This window comes from Eleutherodactylus coqui, chromosome 3, assembly GCF_035609145.1.
Source record: "Eleutherodactylus coqui strain aEleCoq1 chromosome 3, aEleCoq1.hap1, whole genome shotgun sequence".
Lineage (NCBI taxonomy): Eukaryota > Metazoa > Chordata > Amphibia > Anura > Eleutherodactylidae > Eleutherodactylus > Eleutherodactylus coqui.
The window spans coordinates 186391662-186413768 of NC_089839.1; the positions used below are offsets into that span (position 1 = coordinate 186391662).

The following is a 22107-nucleotide window of genomic DNA, read 5'->3' on the forward strand; positions in this document are numbered from 1 at the left end:
AGTTAACAGATGAGGGGCTAAGGGTCCATTTACACACACAGATGATCGCTCAAAATTTGTCAGAAACTGACAGTTTTGAGCAATTATTTTGCATTACCTACTAAAGGACTAATCAGCCCATTAGCAGCTAACTAGCTTCATTTGCATGTATTTAGAGAACAGCGGGTGGTCTGTTCTCTAAATACATCACTATTGTTCTCCAGTGGGACAGCAGCTGAAAGAATGTTATCAGCGCTGCCTGGGGAGAACTCAGAGTATGGTCCTTCTTATCAGGGATGACAGATTTTTAGACTGAGCTGAACTCAGCGATGGATGAAAAGTTCATGGTAAGTGCATGATGGGCGCACATTTACAAGCAAGAATTCGCTCAAAAGATGGCAGGAAGGTAAGGAAGGAAAAAAGGCAAGGAAGAAAGGAAAGTAAGTAGGTAGAAGGACAAAGGACAGACACAGGAGAGAAAGCAAAGGAAGGAAGCAGCATAGAAGGAAAGGAGAGAGAGGAAGGAAGTCGTGGGAGGAGCAGGGAAGTGGTAATTTTATGTATATATTTCCTTCTTTTCTTTCTCATATTAATGTCTCCCTTTCAGAGGTAGGAAAGAAAAGAAGAAAGGGTAGTTATACATGAAAAATAGTGTATTCTACAATAGGAAAAAAAGGACAGAAGAAGAAAAAATACATTTAGTAGAAGAGTGTCAATTAAAAGGGTATGCTAGCTTAAAAATAAAGGCAAGTGAACTATGGGTCTTCTGCATTGTCACTGTTAGTGTTTGTGCCATTCATGCGTTCACAATCAGCAACGTGGATTGTCTCTTCTGTAAACTATAATTTGTGGCAACAGCAGGAAATATTGCAGCGCTCACTATATGACAAGAGTTCATTTTGAGTACTTTTGTTGCTCAAGACAAGCGACTGGCCTACAACTTCTAAATTGCTTTTTCAGATCCATTACGCCTATGCTTTTCTAGAACTGTGCTTGAACAATAAAGCTTTGTGTAGCCGGTCGTAATTCTTAAAGCAGATAAAATTGCAGTTTGAGGGATATATGTCTGGTGGAACAACCTCACCAATAAGTCACAGTAGGCAGAAAATTGATGCTGAAAATAAGAAGTCTTTTTAGCATTTTTTTATTTCTCCAGTTTTCTTTTATATAACTGCTTGTAGCGGAGACACAGAAAAAGTTCTAGTACTGAGAAGTGTGGAGACAGGAGGATTTCTCAAAAGCTTTAGAGGCAAGGGTTATATTAAAGAGGCTGCTTTAAGATTGTGCTACCACTAGAGATGAGCGAGCACCAAAATGCTCGGGTGCTCGTTACTCGGGACGAACTTTTCGCGATGCTCGAGGGTTCGTTTCGAGTAACGAACCCCATTGAAGTCAATGGGCGACCCGGGCATTTTTGTATATCGCCGATGCTCGCTAAGGTTTTCGTTTGTGAAAATCTGGGCAATTCAAGAAAGTGATGGGAACGACACAGCAACGGATAGGGCAGGCGAGGGGCTACATGTTGGGCTGCATCTCAAGTTCACAGGTCCCACTATTAAGCCACAATAGCGGCAAGAGTGGGCCCCCCCCTCCCGCACTGTCAGCATAAAGATCGTTCTCCTCTGCCATAGCTGTAACAGCTGTGGCAGAGAAGAGCGATGTTTGCCCATTGGATTCAATGGAGCCAGCAATACAGCAGGTTCCACTGAAAGCAATGGGCTGCCGGCGATCGCGGGATGAATTGTCGGGAAGGGCTTAAATATATAAGCCCTTCCCTGCAATTCATCCAGAAATGTGTTACAATAAAAATATATACCGGCGTATAAGGCGACAGGGCGTATAAGACGACCCCCCAACTGTCACCTTATACGCCGGGAATACAGCGGAGCAAAGAATAAAAATCATTACTCACTTCTCCTGGCGTTCTGCGGTGCTGCTGCAGGCTGTCGCTCCCTCCTGGTCCCCGGCAGAGCATTGCTTTCTGGACGCAGTGGTTGAAATCCCCGCCTCCAGAAACACACGTGCCTTCAGCCAATCACAGCCATTCAATGACATCATTGTCATTGGCTGTGATTGGCTGAAGGCACGTGTGTTTCTGGAGGCGGGGATTTAAAGCCCTTCGTAGAGAAAGCAATGCTCTGCCGGGGACCAGGAGGGAGCGACAGCCTGCAGCAGCACCGCAGAACGCCAGGAGAAGTGAGTAATGATTTTTATTCTTTGCTCCACTGTATTCCCGGCGTATAAGGTGACAGTTGGGGGGTCGTCTTATACGCCCCGTCGCCTTATACGCCGGTATATATTTTTATTGTAACACATTTCTGGATGAATTGCAGGGAAGGGCTTATATATTTAAGCCCTTCCCGACAATTCATCCCGCGCACGCCGGCAGCCCATTGCTTTCAGTGGAACCTGCTGTATTGCTGGCTCCATTGAATTCAATGGGCAAACATCGTTCTTCTCTGCCACAGCTGTTACAGCTGTGGCAGAGAAGAATGATTTGTCTTCTATATGTTCTCAATGGGGTCGGCGCTGCTGCCGCCGGCCCCATTGAGCGCATATAGAGAAGGGCAGATTTTAATACTTGGGTGACACCTAATCTCGCCAGCCACTCACTGCAGGGGGGTGGTATAGGGCTTGAACGTTGCAGGGGGAAGTTGTAATGCCTTCCCTGTCTTTCTATTGGCCAGAAAAGCGCGCAAATTTCTCAGGGAAGAAAATGAAAGTAACCCGAACACCGCGTGGTACTCGTTACGAGTAACGAGCATCTCGAACACCCTAATACTCGAACGAGTATCAAGCTCGGACGAGTATGCTCGCTCATCTCTAGCTACCACCACTAAAGTGGTGAGTGTAGCCCTTCTATATCTTTGCTCTCCATTCTCTTAGGCTGTATTCACATGTGTCAGATGTGTTACAGAAATTTCTGCAATTGAAAAACCCATTCCATTCATCTGCATAGGCTTGCTTCTGGAGCCGGTGCAAGCCCTATTCAGATGAAAGGGAAGCAAAGTGGATGAGATTTTACCAAATCTGCTCCACATACTGTGCAAATGGACCAGCGATGCTGATTTTAAATCTGCAACATGTCAATTTTTTCTACATATTTTCACTGTGGATTTTCCACTTTTCAATTTAACAAATTAACACATGCAAATTTTGCTGAAGAAATATTATGGATTGTGTTCAGGAATCGTAAAAAAAAAATCCATGGCAGAAATTCTAGTCCGGAAAATCTGTCCTATGTGACTGCACATTAAAGGGGTTGTACCAAGATATCCCCTATTCACAGGATAGAGGATAACTTGTTGATCGGTGGGGGTTTCACCATTAAGACCCACCATGACCTCGAGAATGGGAGCCTATGTTCCCTGTTCTCTCCACTGTGGGGTTACTGCACACCCCTTAGCAGTAAGGAGAACACTGAATGGAGCACTGGTTGTGCAAGTGCGCTGGTGCTCTATTCACCTTTAATCGGACTGCTGAGATACCCAAGCGCAAGCACTTGGGTATTTCTGTCATCCCCATTGAAATGAATGGAGCACCAACCTCGCATGCTCAACGAATGCTCTATTCATTCTGCCATCACTGTAGTGAGGGGAGGGGGATATGACCCTCACTAAGATCAGTAAGTAATCCCTCTCCTTCCATGTGGCTTTCTCTCTTTTTTGGGCTCTGGGTCGTCAGTTTTATTTTCATCATACACCTTTGCCCTCGGTCGTCAGGGCCTCACTGATGGACAGCATACACTGCTGCCAGCTCACCTGTAGCTGCATCACTGTTCTTCCAGTGGCACAGCTGTAATTCCTTTTTATGTGGCGAAGATGGTTGCCGGTTGCATCATTAGTGGGTGGGGCTCAGCCCTGTTCATTAACTCCTATTTTGGGAGCAGGTCTGGGCGGTAACACTCTAGTTGCATCCATATCACCAAGGGGGCAGACCCTTCTCAGCAGCCTTGCCCAAGGCTACAACAAAATGCCACCTTATGCACCTGTCATGCTGCTGGTGTTTGGCAGCAGAGCAGGGCCTCTCACATAGCGCTTCCAAGTGCTCTCTGCATTCCCTCTCTGGCTGTGGTTCTGGCTAAGCAGAGGGGAGCTTTACTGTGGTTACTGGCACTGACTAGCACCGCTGGACTATTCTCCTCAGCAGGAGCCGCTGCATGGAGGGCACAGCTTATAGTGACCAAAGCAGGCACTTTTCACACAGTGGACACCCCTCCTACACACACATAAAGAAAGCCTGTGTGTCCTGCTTCTCCAACTCACATAGAGAAAGCCTGTGAGTCCTGCTTCACCTGCCCAGATAGAGAAAGCCTGCGAGTCCTGCTTTCCCAACCCACATAGAGAAAGCCTGTGAGTCCTGCTTCCCCTGCCCACATACAGAAAGCCTGTGAGTCCTGCTTCCCCTGCCCACATACAGAAAGCCTGTGAGTCCTGCTTTTCCCACCCACAAACATTGATTGACAGCTTTTCCTGTAAGTTTATACATAAATAGAGCTGTCAATCACTGAGGGTTGGCAAGACTCACAGGCTTTCTCTATGTGGGTAGGAGAAGCAGGACTCACAAGCTTTCTCTGTGGGTGGAAGAAGTAGGGCCCACAGGCTTTCTCTATGTGGGCTGGGGAAGCAGGACTCACAGGCTTTCTCTATGTGAGCAGGGAAGCAGTAATTACAGACTTTCTTTATGTTGGCTGGGGAAGCAGGACTCACAGTCTTTCTCTATGTGGGCTGGGGAAGCAGGCCTCACAGGCTTTCTCTGTCTCAGCAGGAGATGCAGGACTCACAGACTTTCTCTATGTGGGCTGGAGAAGCAGGCCTCACAGGCTTTCTCTGTCTCAGCAGGGGATGCAGGACTCACAGGCTTTATCTATGTGGGTGGGAGAAGCAGGACTCACAGGCTTTCTCTATGTGGGTGGGAGAAGCAGGACTCACAGGCTTTCTCTATATGGGTGGAGGAAGCAGGACTCAGGCTTTGCCTATGTGAGCGGCGGAAGCAGGACTCACAGGCTTTCTCTAAGTGGGTGAGAGAAGTAGGACTCACAGGCTTTCTCTATGTGGGCTGGAGAAGCAGGACTCACAGGCTCTCGCTACGTGGGCAGGGAAGCAGGACTCACAGGCTTTCTCTATGTGGGCTGGAGAAGCAGGACTCACAGGCTCTCGCTACGTGGGCAGGGAAGCAGGACTCACAGGCTTTCTCTATGTGGGCAGGGGAAGCAGGACTCACAGGCTTTCTATATTTGGGTGGGGAAGGAGAACTCACAGGCTTTCTCTATGTGGGCTGGGGAAGGAGGACTCACAGGCTTTTTCTATGTGGGCTGGGGAAGCAGGACTCACAGGCTCTCTCTATGTGGGCTGGAGAAGTAGCACTCACAGGCTTTCTCTATTTGGGTGAGAGAAGTAGGACTCACATGCTTTCTCGATGTGGGTGGGAGAAGCAGGACTCAGGCTTTTTCTACATGGGTGAGGGAAGCAAGACTCACAGGCTTTTTCTATGTGGGTGAGGAAAGCAGGACTCACAGGCTTTCTATATGTGGATGGGAGATGCGGGACTCACAGGCTTTCTTTATGTGGGTGGTGGAAGCAGGACTCACAGGCTTTCTCTGTCTGGGCAGGGTAAGCAGGACTCACAAGTTTTCTCTATGTGAATGGGAGATACAGGACTCAGGTTTTTTTTATGTGCACGGGAGATGCAGGACTTACAGGCTTTCTCTACGTGGACGAGGCAAGCGGGACTCACAACCTTTCTCTATGTGGGCCGGAGACACAGGACTCAGCCTTTTACAAAGTGACAATTATCTTGCTTGATCAGATTAGTTGCCACTTCCTTTCTCGGACACAAAACGTGAGTGGCAACATTGCCCGTAATACTGTAATAAAAGTTAACCAATGTTAACAAATGAATTACTGTATATTAAAGTCATTTGCAGAATGCAACTGGGAAGTTTGTTGGCACTTTCAGCTTAGAGCTTTTTCGGCCTTCCTGGAAATATTTTTTATTTCACCCACTTTGAACAGGATTAAGGATTAATAACAATGGAACAAATAATCTAATTTCTGCAGGTTCCCCAGTGACAACTTCCCCCCTCAATGGATACATCCGAGATCTTAATACACATTGACAAAGCGTTTTTTTCTTCCTTTTAACCCAAATCTTGTGGTATGTGCAGCACACTCTATTTACCATGCCAAATTCTTTGCGAGAGAAGCCGTTTCCTGAAAACAGCAGTCTACTGCACAACTTCACACTAATGCGATTACTTAGCTAATTTCCTGAGTTTGCTTGTCTGCTATTTCATCCTTCACATGGCTGTGTTACTCTGAGGGCTCTCCACAGAAGAAAGCGAGGGCACAAAAGAAGTGTCTTTGAAGAGAACGGGGGAGCTAACATTTAAAAGAGCATTGTTTAAAAAAAAAACTGAGGGGGCCCTTTAAAGTTCAACCAAACTATCTTTAGAAGTCAAAATTTCAAGTTTTGTAGTCTCTAAGGGCTGTGAAAGACTTAAAAGGACTTAATATGTGATATTACTGCAGAGTTTATTTGCAACTTAGTGCTATTCCACAAAAGGACAAGAATGCAGAAAGTACCAGTCATGTGGTGGCATTCCATGGGTGTATGGTAAATCTGAGCCCCCTCCTTAATAGTATATAATTACTATGAAAAAAGTGTCTCATGCTAAATGTAGTGCAAATGTCTACTAGAAGTCCTTGGATGATCTGGCATTTGGTCTAATGGGTGTGGCAGGTTTATTCAAACTTTAAAGGGGTTATCCGGGAGTAAACCATTGATGATCTATCTTCAGGATAGGTCATCAGCAGTTGATCAGTGGTGGTCTGTTATTTAGAACCCAGACGATCAACTGATTGAAGGGGCAGCAGTGCTAGGGTGAGCATTGCAGCCTCTTCTCAAGAATATGACGTCCCATTCATTGGTCAGATGGCCTGAGAGCACCTCAGTCCCATTAAGGTGAATGGGATTGAGCTGCAATACCAGGCACATCTGCCATTAAATGTACGGCGCTGTGCCCGGTATGAGTTGAAGTTACAGCAGCACTTGGGTAAGCCCCGTTGTCTCTTCAATCAGCTGATTGGCAGAGATCCTGATGACGGACCCAACTGATCAACTGTTAATGACCTGTCCTGACGATAGTTTACTCCCAGAACACTCCTTTAAAGGTATGGCACATGACCGCTACGGTCACAGAGGTCACAAGCAGTATGGAACATCATCATGGCCTGGCTGTAAACAGAGATTGTCGGGTCACCACCAAAGACTCAGCATTGAATTGGCAGGGGAAACAAAAGTGAGCACTAGTTATTTTTTTGTTTTACAAAAATGGGAGAGGTTTTTAATTTAGTATTTTTTTAAACCAGATAACTCCTTTAAAGGGGTGTCCAGTTTTGATAATCTCTGTTTGTTAAAAGGAATTATCACATGTGATCTATGTTGGAACCATATAGCAAGTTATGTGTGAACCATCTAGCAAGTTATGTACGAACCATGTAGCAAGTGTTCAATTCTTGTACAGTGACACCACAGGGGAAGTGAAGAACTGCATGCTACTCACTGAAATTTATAGACTGTCCCTGTAAACTGGGTCCTCCAGAGTGAGAATATATGCTCTCAACACACATGAGGGTGCAGAATGCAGAACTCCAAATTTACCCTTAAAATGGACAGCCATGGATATTTGGACCCAAACTTAGCCGCCTCCAGGAAATACAGTAGATTACAAATACATTGGGCCCCAATCTTAACATACTGTACACAAGAATTTAGAAAAGTCTTAGAGAAGTATTTAAACTAGAAGTCCTACAAAAAACATTCTTTGGACCCGATTGGACCCTGCACTATTTCTTCTTTTGTGTTTTTAGAAAACCCCTCCTGTTTTTTTTAACCTCCCACCCAGTGCTTATAATGTACAGGTCTGTATGCGTATACACAACATTGGAAAGCTAAGGGCTTGGCTTTTAGCAATCCCTCTCATGCATAATCTTGTAATTACGCAGTATTTATGGAAATTAATACAAAATGACCCATTCATTGGCAGCATATAGAGCCAACAGAAAAGAGTAATTATCTCATTCCCCTCGTGAATTATAAAGCATAATGCACTGATGAATTGTTTAATTAGATGTTATGTACAAACGAATGTTTATGTCTACAGAAAGGCCCAATCTGTGCTAATTTGAACCAGTCAACTGAGAGGTTTATTATGACTATGGCGGTGATGCAGTTTAAAATGATGGGTGTACAAATTAATGTACAGAATGGTAAGTAATATGTTGAAGGGCTTTTATGCATTGGACAACCTCTTCTTGTTATAAGGATCACAAAGTGTCCCCCTGCTGGGATCTCCAGCAATGAGCTGTATTCTGTTCAATTTCGCTGTAGCAACACTAGAGGAGAAATGAAGTATTACACAATCTCCATTCAAATCAGTGGGTTATCTGTAATGCAGCACAGGACAGGTCATCCACAGCAAGAGACGCTCTTTGTAACCATTCCCCAATCTGGATAAGAGATGAGAGTCCTCAAGACATGCCCCAGAATTCCTTAATAGAGTATATGCCAATGGGTGTTCTAAAGTGGACAACCCATTTAAATTAGCCATTCCCTAAACCTACACAAAAGGTAGAGCAGGTAATATGGGGATATTTATATTTGCCTCTCTCTTTGCAAAAAAAAACAAGTACCATTGAAAGGATGGAAGGTCCACAGAAAATAGGAGAATGGACCAGCATACCAACTGAATGCTTGAAGTTTTATTGAGTCCATAAAATAATACTGCTGTTGTACAGCTTTTTGTTTTTCTGGCAATGTTTTGGGTATAGACACCCTTCATCAGGCTGTAATAGAGTCTAGTAAGGGTTCCAGCAGGAACAAATGTTCATTTGATGTGCTGTACCAGTCTCTTAAAGGGGTTGTCCCGCGCCGAAACGTTTTTTTTTTTTTTCAACAGCCCCCCCCGTTCGGCGCGAGACAACCCCGATGCAGGGGTTAAACAAGAACACCGGACAGCACTTACCTGAATCCCCGCGCTCCGGTGACTTCTTATTTACCTGCTGAAGATGGCCGCCGGGATCTTCTCTATCGGTGGACCGCAGGTCTTCTGTGCGGTCCATTGCCGATTCCAGCCTCCTGATTGGCTGGAATCGGCACGTGACGGGGCGGAGCTACACGGAGTCGCTCTCCGGCACGAGCGGCCCCATTGAGAAAAGAAGAAGACCCGGACTGCGCAAGCGCGTCTAATCTGGTGATTAGACGCTGAAAATTAGTCGGCTCCATGGAAACGAGGACGCCAGCAACGGAGCAGGTAAGTGAAAAATTTCTTATAACTTCTGTACGGCTCATAATTAATGCACAATGTACATTACAAAGTGCATTAATATGGCCATACAGAAGTGTATAGACCCACTTGCTTTCGCAGGACAACCCCTTTAATTTCTGCGGACTATCTTGTATAGGCATTGAGTAATATGCACCCACACATCCTACAGCGCTTACAAGAGTTGTGCTGCCTGAAACCTGTTTCTACTATGAAAGGAAAGTCAGGGGCAAACTGATCTTGAGAGCTATGCTAGACTATAAATCTAGTAAAAGAATAAAAAAAGTCTGAAAAAATGATCTACAGTGTGAGTTTAGAAACACCCTGAAAGACATGAACCTTTGTGAGGAAATACCATGTTCTTCTGTTGATCAGAAGAGCTCGATATAGACATAAGACATTTTTCAATATGTCGGAAACTGGAGCTGCATGAATGTCCAAAGGTGTTTAGGACCTCTAAATATGTGTGGTCACCCAAGGGGCTCATATAGACAGCTGCATAATGAATCCTTGGTGTAAGGGTCCATAATACCTCATCTACAACCTGACATGGGGATACTGTACCTTTATCTGTCACCATTATCTTTTCTCCATTAGAGGCATTGCTTCTAGATAACAATACAAAAGCCTCACAAGGCACTATAATGTGGCATATGGAGTGCCTACAGGTCCGTGATATGGAATCATCAACATCCCGCATAGTGACGTAGAGCAGTCACACTGGATGAGACCCAAATATTAGGAATTGTGCTTTAATTGTGTAAAGATGGCCATACAAATTAGATCAAAGTCATCCTAACCCGCCAATTTCAACATTCCCGATGCTGTATTTCGACAGAGAAAAGCTGTTGCAATACACCTCTCCCCATTATAATAAACATGCATGCTTGGTTGAGCCAAATGTGCATATTTAACCCCTTGAGTGGCACGCCCGGAAAATTTCCGGGGCCGAGCTCCACTGCTCATAGCGATACTGCCCGGAAGATTTCCGGGCTATGTATCACTATGGGAGCTGCAGAGCACAATGCCACAAGCTGTGACAGTGTGCTCTGCCTGCACAGACCCACAGAAAACAAAGCAAGGGCTATGACAGAAGCAGAAGATATTGCCGACATGTCGGCAATGTCCTGCTTTGTTTACAGGTTGCCATAGAGACCATCGGCTTGTCAGAAGCAAGCCGATGGTCTCTGTGGCAGGGAGAGCTGGTTGTTAGCTGTCAGAGGACAGCTAGGTACCTGCTCTTACAGCAGAGATCAGAGAAAACCTCCGATCTCTGCTGTGTTAACCCTTTACATGCTGCAGTCTATGTGACTGCAGCATGTAAAGGGTTGTCACTGCAGCATGTAAAGGGCTGTCACCATCGGACCCCCGGAATGTGATCAGGGGTCCTGATGGGTCCCTGTGGAAGTCCCCTATAGGGACAAAAAAAAATAAAATAAAATAAAAAAAATACAATAAAAAAGTAAAAAAATTATTAAAAAAATAAAAAAAACACTTGTCTCCCTTTACTTTGTAAAAAATCAAAAATACAATCACACATGTGGTATCCATGCGTCGTAATGACCCAGAGAAGGAAGTTAATACATTATTTAACCCCTTAATGACATGGCCCCTTTTTTTCTTTTTTCCCCATTTCTTTTTTTCCTCCCCCCTGTTTAAAAAATCACAACTTGTCCTGCAAAAAACAAGCCCTCATATGGCCATGTCAATGGAAAAATAAAAAAGTTATGGCTCTTGAGACGCAACTGCAAAACTAGTTGAAATTCAATGATTAGACCATTTTAAAAAACCTGCCCTGGTGGGCACGACAGGGTGATAGGAAACCTGCCACTCAAGGGGTTAAGGAGTGGTTGTGGGAGATAACTGTCAGATGAACAAGCGTTTTCCCATTTGCTAGATGATCACAAACAGACCGCTTTCTCATCATATACTGTATCCTGGAAGTCATTTGAGGTCTTCGATACAAGTACTAGAATGTGGCGACCTTTGAAAGCCACATGCCCTGCTCCGATGTACATTCCTCTTCTCCAAGAACAAAACTCTCCGACTCAAAAAGAAACTGAATTCCAAGAAGTCCTTTGTATAATGACATTTTCATTCTTCACCACAGTGGAGTTTTCCCTCTTCGACATGAAGGAGTATACGCCTTGTGTTCTTGGGCGGCCGTTTACACCAATGAGTAAACGTTTACTCTTTAGATCTGATGACAATGTTAAATTCCTGCTACAGTCTCACAAAAACACTGTGAAGTTCACACAGAGCAGTCACACACGCTCACTGAGCTGTGAAATAAGCGTATGCGTGCACACTTTTCCATTTGCATCTATATAGTCGGCGTATAAATAGCAGATCTCTTGGCGGCTATGACAAAACCTTATTTTATTCATTGTTCGGTGGGAAGGCGAAGATGAAAGAGACTCTCTTTCGGGTTAAGGGGCCTAGGTTATGTTGATTAATCTGAGAGCTGTTCCAGGCTGCACACTAGATGCCTCCCTGGTGCACTGTTTGCAAATAGTACGGTTCACATTGATTTCTTATTCATGCACCCAACTTGGAGGAAAGCATTACAGCCTAAAGATAGAGATTTCTCCAGACTGAAGAGGCTTTCAAAGCAAAAATGAGCAGATAACAGTGACATAGTGAGATCCAGGTAATTGGGTGTATCATATACGGTTAATTTATATGAAATATATGGCTTAACTTGATTGACACATTCAATTTTCTATTATTTATATTCAATTCCCCAGTGCTATAGGGAGAATTTATTTGATTTGTATATTCTATTTACCTTTTATTTTGTTTTTATAAATTATATGTGGAAACTTTAAATTGTGATTGTGGTGACGTAGCACAGGGCTGAGATATCTTGGAAATGCGGGGATAGGATGGCGGACATAAAAAGGAGTGCGTTTCATGCATTGGTAGTAATGCGCGGGGACGCTGATTGAGATATGCAGGGATATTCCTGTTCAGCTACTGTTTCGTGGTTAAGCCACTCAGTTTACCTAGCAAGTAGATTGCTTTGGTATAGAAGAACACTAGAACTCCGCTATGAAACTATGTTGCTCTAAGGAAACACGGCACTGGTGTAACTATAGGGTATACAGGGGATCCGGTTGCACCCGGGCCGAGGAGCCTTAGGGGTCTCATAAGGCCTCTCTTCTCCATATAGGGAACCCAGTACTATGAATAAAGCATTATAGTTTGGAGGCCCTGCTACAGGTTTTGCATTGGGACCTAGGAGCTTCAAGTTATGCCTCTGCATTAAGGGGTTAAGAGAAGTTGGGGGGCCCCAAGATAAACTTTTGAACTTGGGCCCATGAGTCTTTAGCTACGCCCCTGAGGCACGGTGACCTGTTGCTGCGCTACCATTTCTGACGAAAGCCTGAATGAAGAGAGTTGACATCTGGTAAAACTTGGATTTTTTTAAGCATCGAAATCTCGCCTGCTGCTATGTGGTCGCAACTGCTTCATCTCATCACCAAACTGCTAGTCATGCCTTATCTGGTGGTTGAGAAACCATATGTTGTTGGCCCAATGCAACGGGGTCTATGAATGTATTTAGGCTTGCAGGGGAATCACCATCAGAAAAATTGTCCCTGCACTAATTCTCTTGCTGCTGACTCATCTATGCCTCCCACAACATTTACAACAGTCCCATCCTCAATAGGGCTTACAATCTAATTATTCTATCTCCATCACATTTAAGCTGGCTATACATTTTATATGGCTGTCAGTCAGATGAACACTCATTCAGTCGACAGTTGCTCCTCCCATTTCCCCCCAATTTCCATGAATTCTCGGTCAGGGTGCGTACATATGTTCTGAATGGGAAAATGGGAGTAAGTCACAGTCAGGTCCCTCTGGCTGTAAGAAAAGCTTTAAGCTAGCCCTACACTTGAGACATCAATCAGCAGTAATGTGACCAATCAATCATCTGAAGGATCGTTTGTATAGACAATCCTATTATCTGCAGTATAGGTTACCTGGGCTCGAAAAAAAATTCTATGTTTGGACTGGTAAAATAAATAAGTCATACTCCCCTTCCTAAGTGTCCTCCACCAAGTGCAAGAGTCTTGGTCATCGCTGCTCTGAGCCCAAAAGAAGATAGTACCGTAGCAGTCACATACACAATGAATGGCATATGACCTAAATCAGATTCTTTTGGGTTTGCCCAAAATGGCCCAAATCATGTATTTTGTGTAGCCATTCTCTCAAGTGTATGACCAGCTTTAGACGTTTTGAAATTCAACAGCCCAACCCTACTTTGCCACTGCGGGAAATTCAGAACCCCCATACACATTAGATGCTTAGCTGGTCCCAAAGAAATAGTCAGGTTTGGCTAACATCAATCTAACGTGTAGGGATACAAAGGAAAAATTAACTATTGTCATCAAGACAACCAAGAGGGCATAGAGGAAACGCCATAGAGGAAGAAGGGGCCCCCACTCAGATCACTCTACTATTAGTCAGAGCAGAGAGCTCCTAACTAAGAGCATCTTTGTATTTGGTGGACCCAGCCTATGTATGATATTATATGAATGACCATTGGCTGGCAAGAAATAGGATAAACATGTTCTCTAAGTTGTTTCCTTTTCGCTGTATACTTGGGCAGGTCTGCTGTTCACTGGAAGAAGACTAACGGCTGCATAGAGGTTTAACCAGACAGAAGATAATAATTCAAGGACTTTACTTAGATATTGCTTTTCTTATCTTATAGAAAAGCATTGTTTAAATCGAATTCACTATAGAGTGGTACTTCTTAGTAGACAAGTATAAAAATGTTTTTTAAAGGCAATACATTTTAAGAATTTTCTTTTCAAAAATGTTCTGATGTCCCCAGAATATATAATGGGAGAATATGGGTGTACTGTGCCAATCTATGATACATTAATTGACAAAAAAAGTAGCTCCCCTGAGAAGGAGTTGTCGGAATCAAATGAAACTTCCTCTGTGTGATTGTAACGTTGATATAAGTAAGTGAATACAATATCAGAGCCAAAGGAGAATTTATTATGGAAAACTGAGCTTCTGAAGGGAGGCTCTAGTACCCTGTTGTATCGCCTCTAGCTTGGATGCAAGATGTGATACGGGTGGGCATGTAGGCTCTAGTACCTAGCTGTAGCGCCTCTAGATTGGATACAAGATGTGATATGGACAGGCATGGAGGCTCTAGTACCCTGTTGTACCACCTCCAGCTTGGATACAAGATGTGATATGGGCAGGCATGGAGGCTCTAGTACCCTGTTGGGCCGCCTCTAGCTTGGATACAAGATGTGATACGGGTGGGCATGGAGGCTCTAGTACCCTGTTTTAGCACTTCTAGCTTGGATACAAAATGTGATACGGATGGGCATGGAGGCTCTAGTACTCTGCTGTACCTCCTCTAGATTGGATACAAGATGTGATACAAACAGGCATGGAGGCTCTAGTACCCTCTTTACCGCCTCTAGCATGGATAGAAGATGTGATACGGATGGGTATGGAGGCTCTAGTACCCTGTTGTACTGCCTCTAGATTGGATACAAGATGTGGTACGGGTGGGCAGGGAGGCTCTAGTATCCTGCTGTACCGCCTCTAGCTTGGATAGAAGATGTAATACAGATGGGTATGGAGGCTCTAGTACCCTGTTGTACTGCCTCTAGCTGTCAAACAAGATTGATATGGGCGAGCATGGAGGCTCTAGCACCCTGTTGTACCGCCTCTAGCTTGGATACAAGATGTGATACGGGTGGGCATGGAGGTTCTAGTTCCCTGCTGCACCGCCTCTAGCTTGGATGCAAGATGTGATATGGATGGGTATGGAGGCTCTAGTACCCTGTTGTACCGCCTATAGCTTGGATACAAGATTGATATGGGCAAGCATGGAGGCTCTAGTATCCTGTTGCACTGCCTCTAGCTTGGATACAAGATGTGATATGGATGGGTATGGAGGCTCTAGTACCCTGTTGTACCACCTTTAGTTTGGATACAAGATGTGATACGGGCGGGAATGGAGGCTCTAGTACCCTGTTGTACTGCCTCTAGATTGGATACAAGATGTGATAAGGATGGGTATGGAGGCTCTAGTACCCTTGTGTACTGCCTCTAGCTTGCATACAAGATTGATATGGGCGAGCATGGAGGCTCTAGTACCCTGTTGTACCGCCTCAAGCTTGGATACAAGATGTGATACGGGTGGGCATGGAGGCTCTAGTTCCCTGTTGTACTGCCTATAGCTTGGATACAAGATGTGATACAGGGGGCATGGAGGCTCTAGTACCCTGTTGTACTGCCTCTAGCTTGGATACAAGATGTGATACGGATAGGTATGGAGGCTCTAGTACCCCTTTGTACCACCTCTAGCTTGGATACAGGATATGATATGGGTGGGCATGGAGGCTCTAGTATCCTGTTGTACCGTCTCTAGCTTGGATACAAGATGTGATACGGGTGGGCATGGAGGCTCTGGTAACCTGTTGTATCACCTCTAGCTTGGATATAGAATGTGATATGGGTCAGCATGGAGGCTCTAGTACCCTGTTTTACCACCTCTAGCTTGGATACAAGATGTGATACAGATGGGCATTAAAGCTCTAGTACCCTGTTGTACCACATCTGGCTTATATACAAGATGTGATACGGACAGGCATGGAGGCTCTAGTACCCTGTTGTACCGCCTCTTGCTTGGATGCAAGATGTGATATGGGCAGGCATGGAGGCTCCAGTACCCTGTTTTACCTCTTCTAGCTTGGATACAAGATGTGATACGGGTGGGCATGGAGGCTCTAGTACCCTGCTGTACTGCCTCTAGCGTGGATACAAGATGTGATACGGGTGGGTATGGAGGCTCTAGTATCCTGCTGTACCGCCTCTAGCTTGGATAGAAGATGTAATACAGATGGGTATGGAGGCTCTAGTACCCTGTTGTACTGCCTCTAGAGGTATACAGGTTCCATATGGTATACTGCGGCATATCAGTCCACATTTGCTGTAACTGAGTCTCTAGATCGTGCTAACTTGTATGCTGTTGAAGCTGGTGTCCCAGATGGTCCCATACATGTTCTATTGGTGATAAATCTGGGGACCTGGCAGCCACGGAAGTGTGACAATTGTGGAGACATTCCTGTGCCCCCCTTGTGTGTGCGGCCGAGCATTATCCTGCTGGCTCTTGGAAGCCGCCATAAGAGGAACACATGTGGCTGCAGGATGTCCTGAACATATCACTGAGCTGTCATTGTCCCTCGTACCACTACTAGGGGTGACCGACTGTCGTATGCGATGCCCCCCCAGACCATCACACCAGTAGTGGGGGCAGTGTGCCGATCGAGGCACTTACTCCTAGGTCTCCAGAGATGTAACTGCATGCTGAGTTTGGCAGCAAAACAACTCCTTCTAGGGACTTGATTTTTTTTCACAGTGTATAAACAATACACATACACTACAAAATATAGACATAAATTATGCTTTGTTGCTGAAAGGCATCATAAAGCAAAAATTGTAAGAATGCAAAGAAATAATCTTTGCTAAGGAATGTTCTACTAAGTGACACATAATTTACATTATGTGAAGTTGATGTTTTGACAAAAATTGCAATAACTAGTATTTTCTCCCCCCATACCCATAAGTCATCTGAACCTGCCTATTTAAATGGGACCAGACTGTTGCATGTGTATTGGGGCTTCTTGACATCATCTCTCAGGGGAAAGAGGGATTGGCATGTTGAATTTCAACACCTGATCCTTTTGTCCTCCCTGGAGTTATGATGCCGCTAGAAGTGCCAACCTGCTGCTTTCTCCACTGTTCCCATAGAAAATACATGAACCATTGGCCAAACCGAATATTCATGTGTACGTAAAAGAAATAGCTGTGCGTCATACGAATGTTAAGCAGACAGCTATTGATGGTGCATGGGCATCTTACGGTACCTGCCCTAATCTTGTAACTACTCTGGGCAATGCATATTAGCTTTTTGCATAGTCCTTCTTTGCGTCTATTACCCATGGCACATGTCCTGCTATTCCCTTCATCCAAGTTACAGCCATGCAGTGCAAAAAATCTCCAGCTATTTCTTAGCAACTATTAGAGTTTGCAAAGGTAGTGTCATCCATATTTTTACTGAATAGCAACCCTGCTATGCCATGCGATGACACATCCCTGCCCCTATATAGCTGTATGCATAGCAAGACAGCGTTTTCTATTGAGGAATCTGGTAAAGGTGAGGAACGACCCCTTTAGAATCTGTAACGTAAGCCATTGCAGTTGGCACTCATTTTTCAGTTTATCCTTCATATTTACAGTATATCCCAATGACAATGGTTTCTATACGGCAATATTTGGCTTCTAAAGCTTCTTCACTGGAAACTGATTGATGGAGCTGTCATGGATGTACCATAACAATTATACTGCTCCTGTTATTACAGTGTTGCCTTAATAGTACAACTTTTACACCAACACAATAACTTCTCCTACTAATATTCACTCTGGATGAGAACTGTGTATACTTCTTACATAATAAGATTTATGTAACTACAACAAAAGCGCAACGTGAATTCTCGGCAATTGTCGAATGCCTAGAGGATGACACAAGGGGAAGCAAGGAAAAGAAAAAGGTAACGTCAGCCTGATGGAAGGCTCTGATCCTACGGACAGACAGCTCAGCCTTGATTTTCTTTAGTGATCAGCCTAGCATACACATATCATGGAAGAGCTTGGAGTGGCAGGGACACTTCTCAAGCTGTAACCGTTTCTTACACAGTAACATCACACCATGCAGAATGAAGGCTGAAGATGAGCCTTTACTAGGAGATCATCACAAGCTTCTGGAAACAGAACAGACCCACATCATTTACAATAACAATTTATATTTCACTGTAGAGCCGTGATCTGAATTTAGAGCCGAGAGTTGATACAAGAATTGCTTATAACAGAGGGCATAGATTTCTAGTGACAGAGCAGAAAAGGGAATATGTATGACACTGTTTCTTTAACTTTAAAGCAACACTCCCAGTAAAACTTATACACTGCGTTAAGGGTATTGGTGGTTGGGTATGACAGACTGCTGCTCTTTGAGCCGCCCCTGAGGTGCTGCACTAGGCTTACACTGAGTATCAATTTTGCCCCAACTGTTCTTTTAATGGCGCTATCTGTTGATTTTTATATAAAAAGTTTTAAAAAATTGCAAAACCAACAGTACCCAACGGTGGACCCAAACATTAAGTTTCTTTTCCACTGATTCTTCTGATTCTCATTTGGTCAATCACATTGATTGTTGCTTAGGCATGTTGATATCACTAGTCTCAGTTTGGTGTCTCAGGATAAACCCCAATCTAGTCCTGATGATAGTTGATCTTATAGGTATTAGTGTATCTTGACACCACCACAAGTACAGGTGGAGCCAAGATACAAGGAGCTTGATAGGGGGTTGACGCCCCCTGTTACTGATTGGCTGCCCTGTCCTTGCCCTCACAGGTCCTGTAGCCAGCATCGTCCGCCGTGGAGGAAGGTCAGAGGCGGCGCTCGGTACTTACAAGCGCTGGTGGTCATCCAACGACAGACCGCTGACCTTCATAAAGCTGTGCTGTCGGCCGCAGCGCTCAGCGCTCGTGACTTAAGTCGCACGGAACGGTGAGCGCCTACGGCATCAGGTGTGGCGGCGGCACCGAGTGGGGGCCATGTATACTGACCTTTGCAGCTGCTGTCCTCCCGTGGCTCCCCTACACTCACAACGTGCAAAGGGTCGCCAGGGACAGTCACAGCGGGCGGCTCTAAGGCAGCGCAGCTCACAGGCGGCCTATCAGCAAAACCATGAAGGCAACGGTTGGAACAAGCGGGCCAGAAGCAAAATCTGTAATGGCGACACGTGGGCGGCAGGGACAGTGAAAGCCTGGCTGCTGTGACGCCTGCTACAGTCAGCGTAGGCAGAAAAACAAGGACCTGTCAGTCCGAGAAAGGGGACAATGACCTGCAGCCAATCACGAACAGGGGGCGTCAACCCCCTGTCAAAAACCTTGTATCTTGGCTCCACCAGTACTTCCGGCGGCGTCAAGATACACTAATACCGATCCTATATGCCTGTAGTCCAATTTCTAGGTATGATATTTTAATTGACCTTGAGGATCTCAATTGCTCATAAAACAACATTGGTGAACACTCCATATGCTGGACATAATCTAGCCCACTCCAATTGCTAGTGTACATGTCTCCTTGTATCATATTACTTTGCTGTGCATGTTTTGTATAATATTTAGGACAGTATACCATTAATGCCATTGTTGTCCATATGAAGGGACGGTCTGCGCATTGGAGCCTCAATTTCCATTCCACAATATAGTTGCACAATCTCATTTTTAGCAGATTTACCATATCATACGTCACTATACTTACTTTTGGGATTTGCAAAGCATGATAAAATACTCCTGCGAATATTGTTGGGATAGGTACAATGCTGCCATATACAGCCATATAGATTTGTATTTTGAAGAGTGGCCAAGATAATAATAAAGAGGTTTTTACGATTTTGTGATGCATTTGCTTCACTACCTTCATAATGAGACTCCTGAACAGCAGGTAGTCATAATTGTTACTCCCAAAAGGCAATTAGCAACCAACCTTAACATAGTATAGTAACATGAGCTGAACTAATATTTACCTTAAAGGGGTTGTGTCAAGTTTCCAATTTACCTTATATTCACAGGGGAACCGGTGTCTAATTAGTGGGGGTGTGACTACTGGGATTCCCACAGATAATGAGAATGGATGTCCTGTGCAGTGGGCATCCTGCGTGTACACTGCTACTCCATTCATCTCTATGGGACTGCGGGCAACAGCCAAACACTGCACTACAATGGTATCCCATAAACTTGAATGGAGCAGCAGTGTGCCTGACCACCACACCAGTCATATAGGGAAACAGAGGCCCCTGTTTTGTAGTCCATGTGAGTCCCAATGGTTAGACCCATGCTGATCAGACACTTGACACAACCACTTATATACCCTAATGGATCATTCTGTATTAATCTATGGGGCCCTTCATTCATGACCCCCATCGATAAGCCAAAGCAGCTACAAACAGCAGCTCTCCCTTGCTCTCTCTCTGCAGGACTCAACTTGTCTATGCATTGTGCAGATATCCCATTTACTTCAATGTCTAGGTTTAATACTTCATTTCTCCTGTGGTGGCATTGTAGAAGAATTGAGCATTGCCTGCTATGTTCTTCTGCAGATCACAGTTGATCGCTGAGGTTCCCAACAGTGGGGTAATCTGTGATCAGTTTTTTCGTTTTGGACTAACCGTTCAACAAAATTAATTGCAATAGGTCGACACATCCTTTGATGAAAGCTACACTAATCTACCAAAAATATTTGGACACCCCTATCAGTAAAATTGATTGTGTCTTATTAGCATGTCACATGTCCTAAACCATGCTACATAAGATGCAGACCCTTGGAGGTGTCAGCCATAGTGTCACCATGCAGCGCAGCGCAGCGCAGGGTCCCGCGGTCAGCGCGCGCCGCTCCGGCTTCGGCTCCGGCGTCCTGGAGCTGTGACGTCAGGGCACCCCATCTGGCGCTCGGGGGTCAGAGTGCCGTAACACATCGTTTGTGATGGGAACAACATGCTATTGAATATATGGGTTATGCTGTTGCACACAAGCCGTCCATCCCGAAGTGCAATGCATCAACCCATGTACAATGGTTCAAGGAGCATCATCACTGGATAGTTAAGCAATGGAAGAACTTTCTATGGAGTGATGTGTGGAGGACACTGGGGAACATCACCTGCCTGAGTGTGTTGTGCCAACAGTTAAGTGTGACGGAGGTTTCATTATGATCTGGGGATGTTTTACATGTCATGGTCTCAGTCCACTGGTTGTAGTGACAAAAATCATGAACACTCAGGTGTATCTTGACATTCTAGACACTAATGTGCTGCCAACTCTGGGAATGGTCAGCCATATTTCCAACAAGACAACGCATCTTATCACAATCATTATACACTGGTCTGAGGATATGGATGTTCCACGATTGGCATGGCTTGCGCAGAGTCCGACCTTAACTCTACTGAACACCTTTGGGATGAGCTGGTATGTTTGGCCAGGAAATATGAGAAATACTTGAGAGAACTGGCCAGACGTTTGCAGGGTGATTGGAGGGAAATACCAGCTGAGGTGTATCAGATGTTAGTAGAAAGTATGTCATGGAAAATATCCAATATCATTAGAGCCAAAGGAGGAAGTATTAACATTTGTAAATAAAACCGACTTTTGATTCTTGCTCAGGTATCCAATAGCTTTTGGTAGGATCGTGTATGTGCAATGCGCTAGTGTTTCTATGACAGGTGCTCTTTAATAACGCTTAAAATAACACATGTGAAAACGAGCCAGTAAAGTGTCAGCACAAATTGACTTCAGCAGAAGCGAAATATTTATAAGCTCTAATGAGAAGGCAGAAGAACTTGCCAAGATTAAGACACAGTCTGTACTTAACATTCTCTGTGGAATTCAAACACAAAGTGGTCTCACCAAGGTAGTTGTCATCTTCTGGCTTCCCTGAGTAGCTGTGCTGCCGCACATCAATGTTAGTAGCACCGGCTGGAATACGAACCACAGTATTATAGCCTGGGATGCACAAAAGATGAAGTGCACGGTTAGTTCCGATTAATGGACAGGATGTTCTTTACAAAAGAGTTACACTTCTGCCAAATGCATGTAGCATCACTTCAAAACACAACTTTCTATGTTTACAGAGAACAAAGGAAGAAAAGCATGGCCGCTCATTGTGTTATGACAAAGACAATCTCATGCAGCTGTGTCTGAGACGTC

At 44.6% G+C, this 22107-nt stretch overlaps 1 protein-coding gene across 1 annotated transcript in view; it reads right to left on the reverse strand.

Moving 5' to 3' along the window:
- The window catches only part of ADAMTS9 (ADAM metallopeptidase with thrombospondin type 1 motif 9), a 242636-nt gene that overhangs the window by 124333 nt on the left and 96196 nt on the right, over positions 1–22107 (reverse strand). Inside the window, exon 16 of the mRNA XM_066596646.1 lies at positions 21808–21903. Within this exon, the coding sequence (XP_066452743.1) occupies positions 21808–21903 (96 nt within the window). The remainder of the gene's footprint in view (positions 1–21807; positions 21904–22107) is intronic.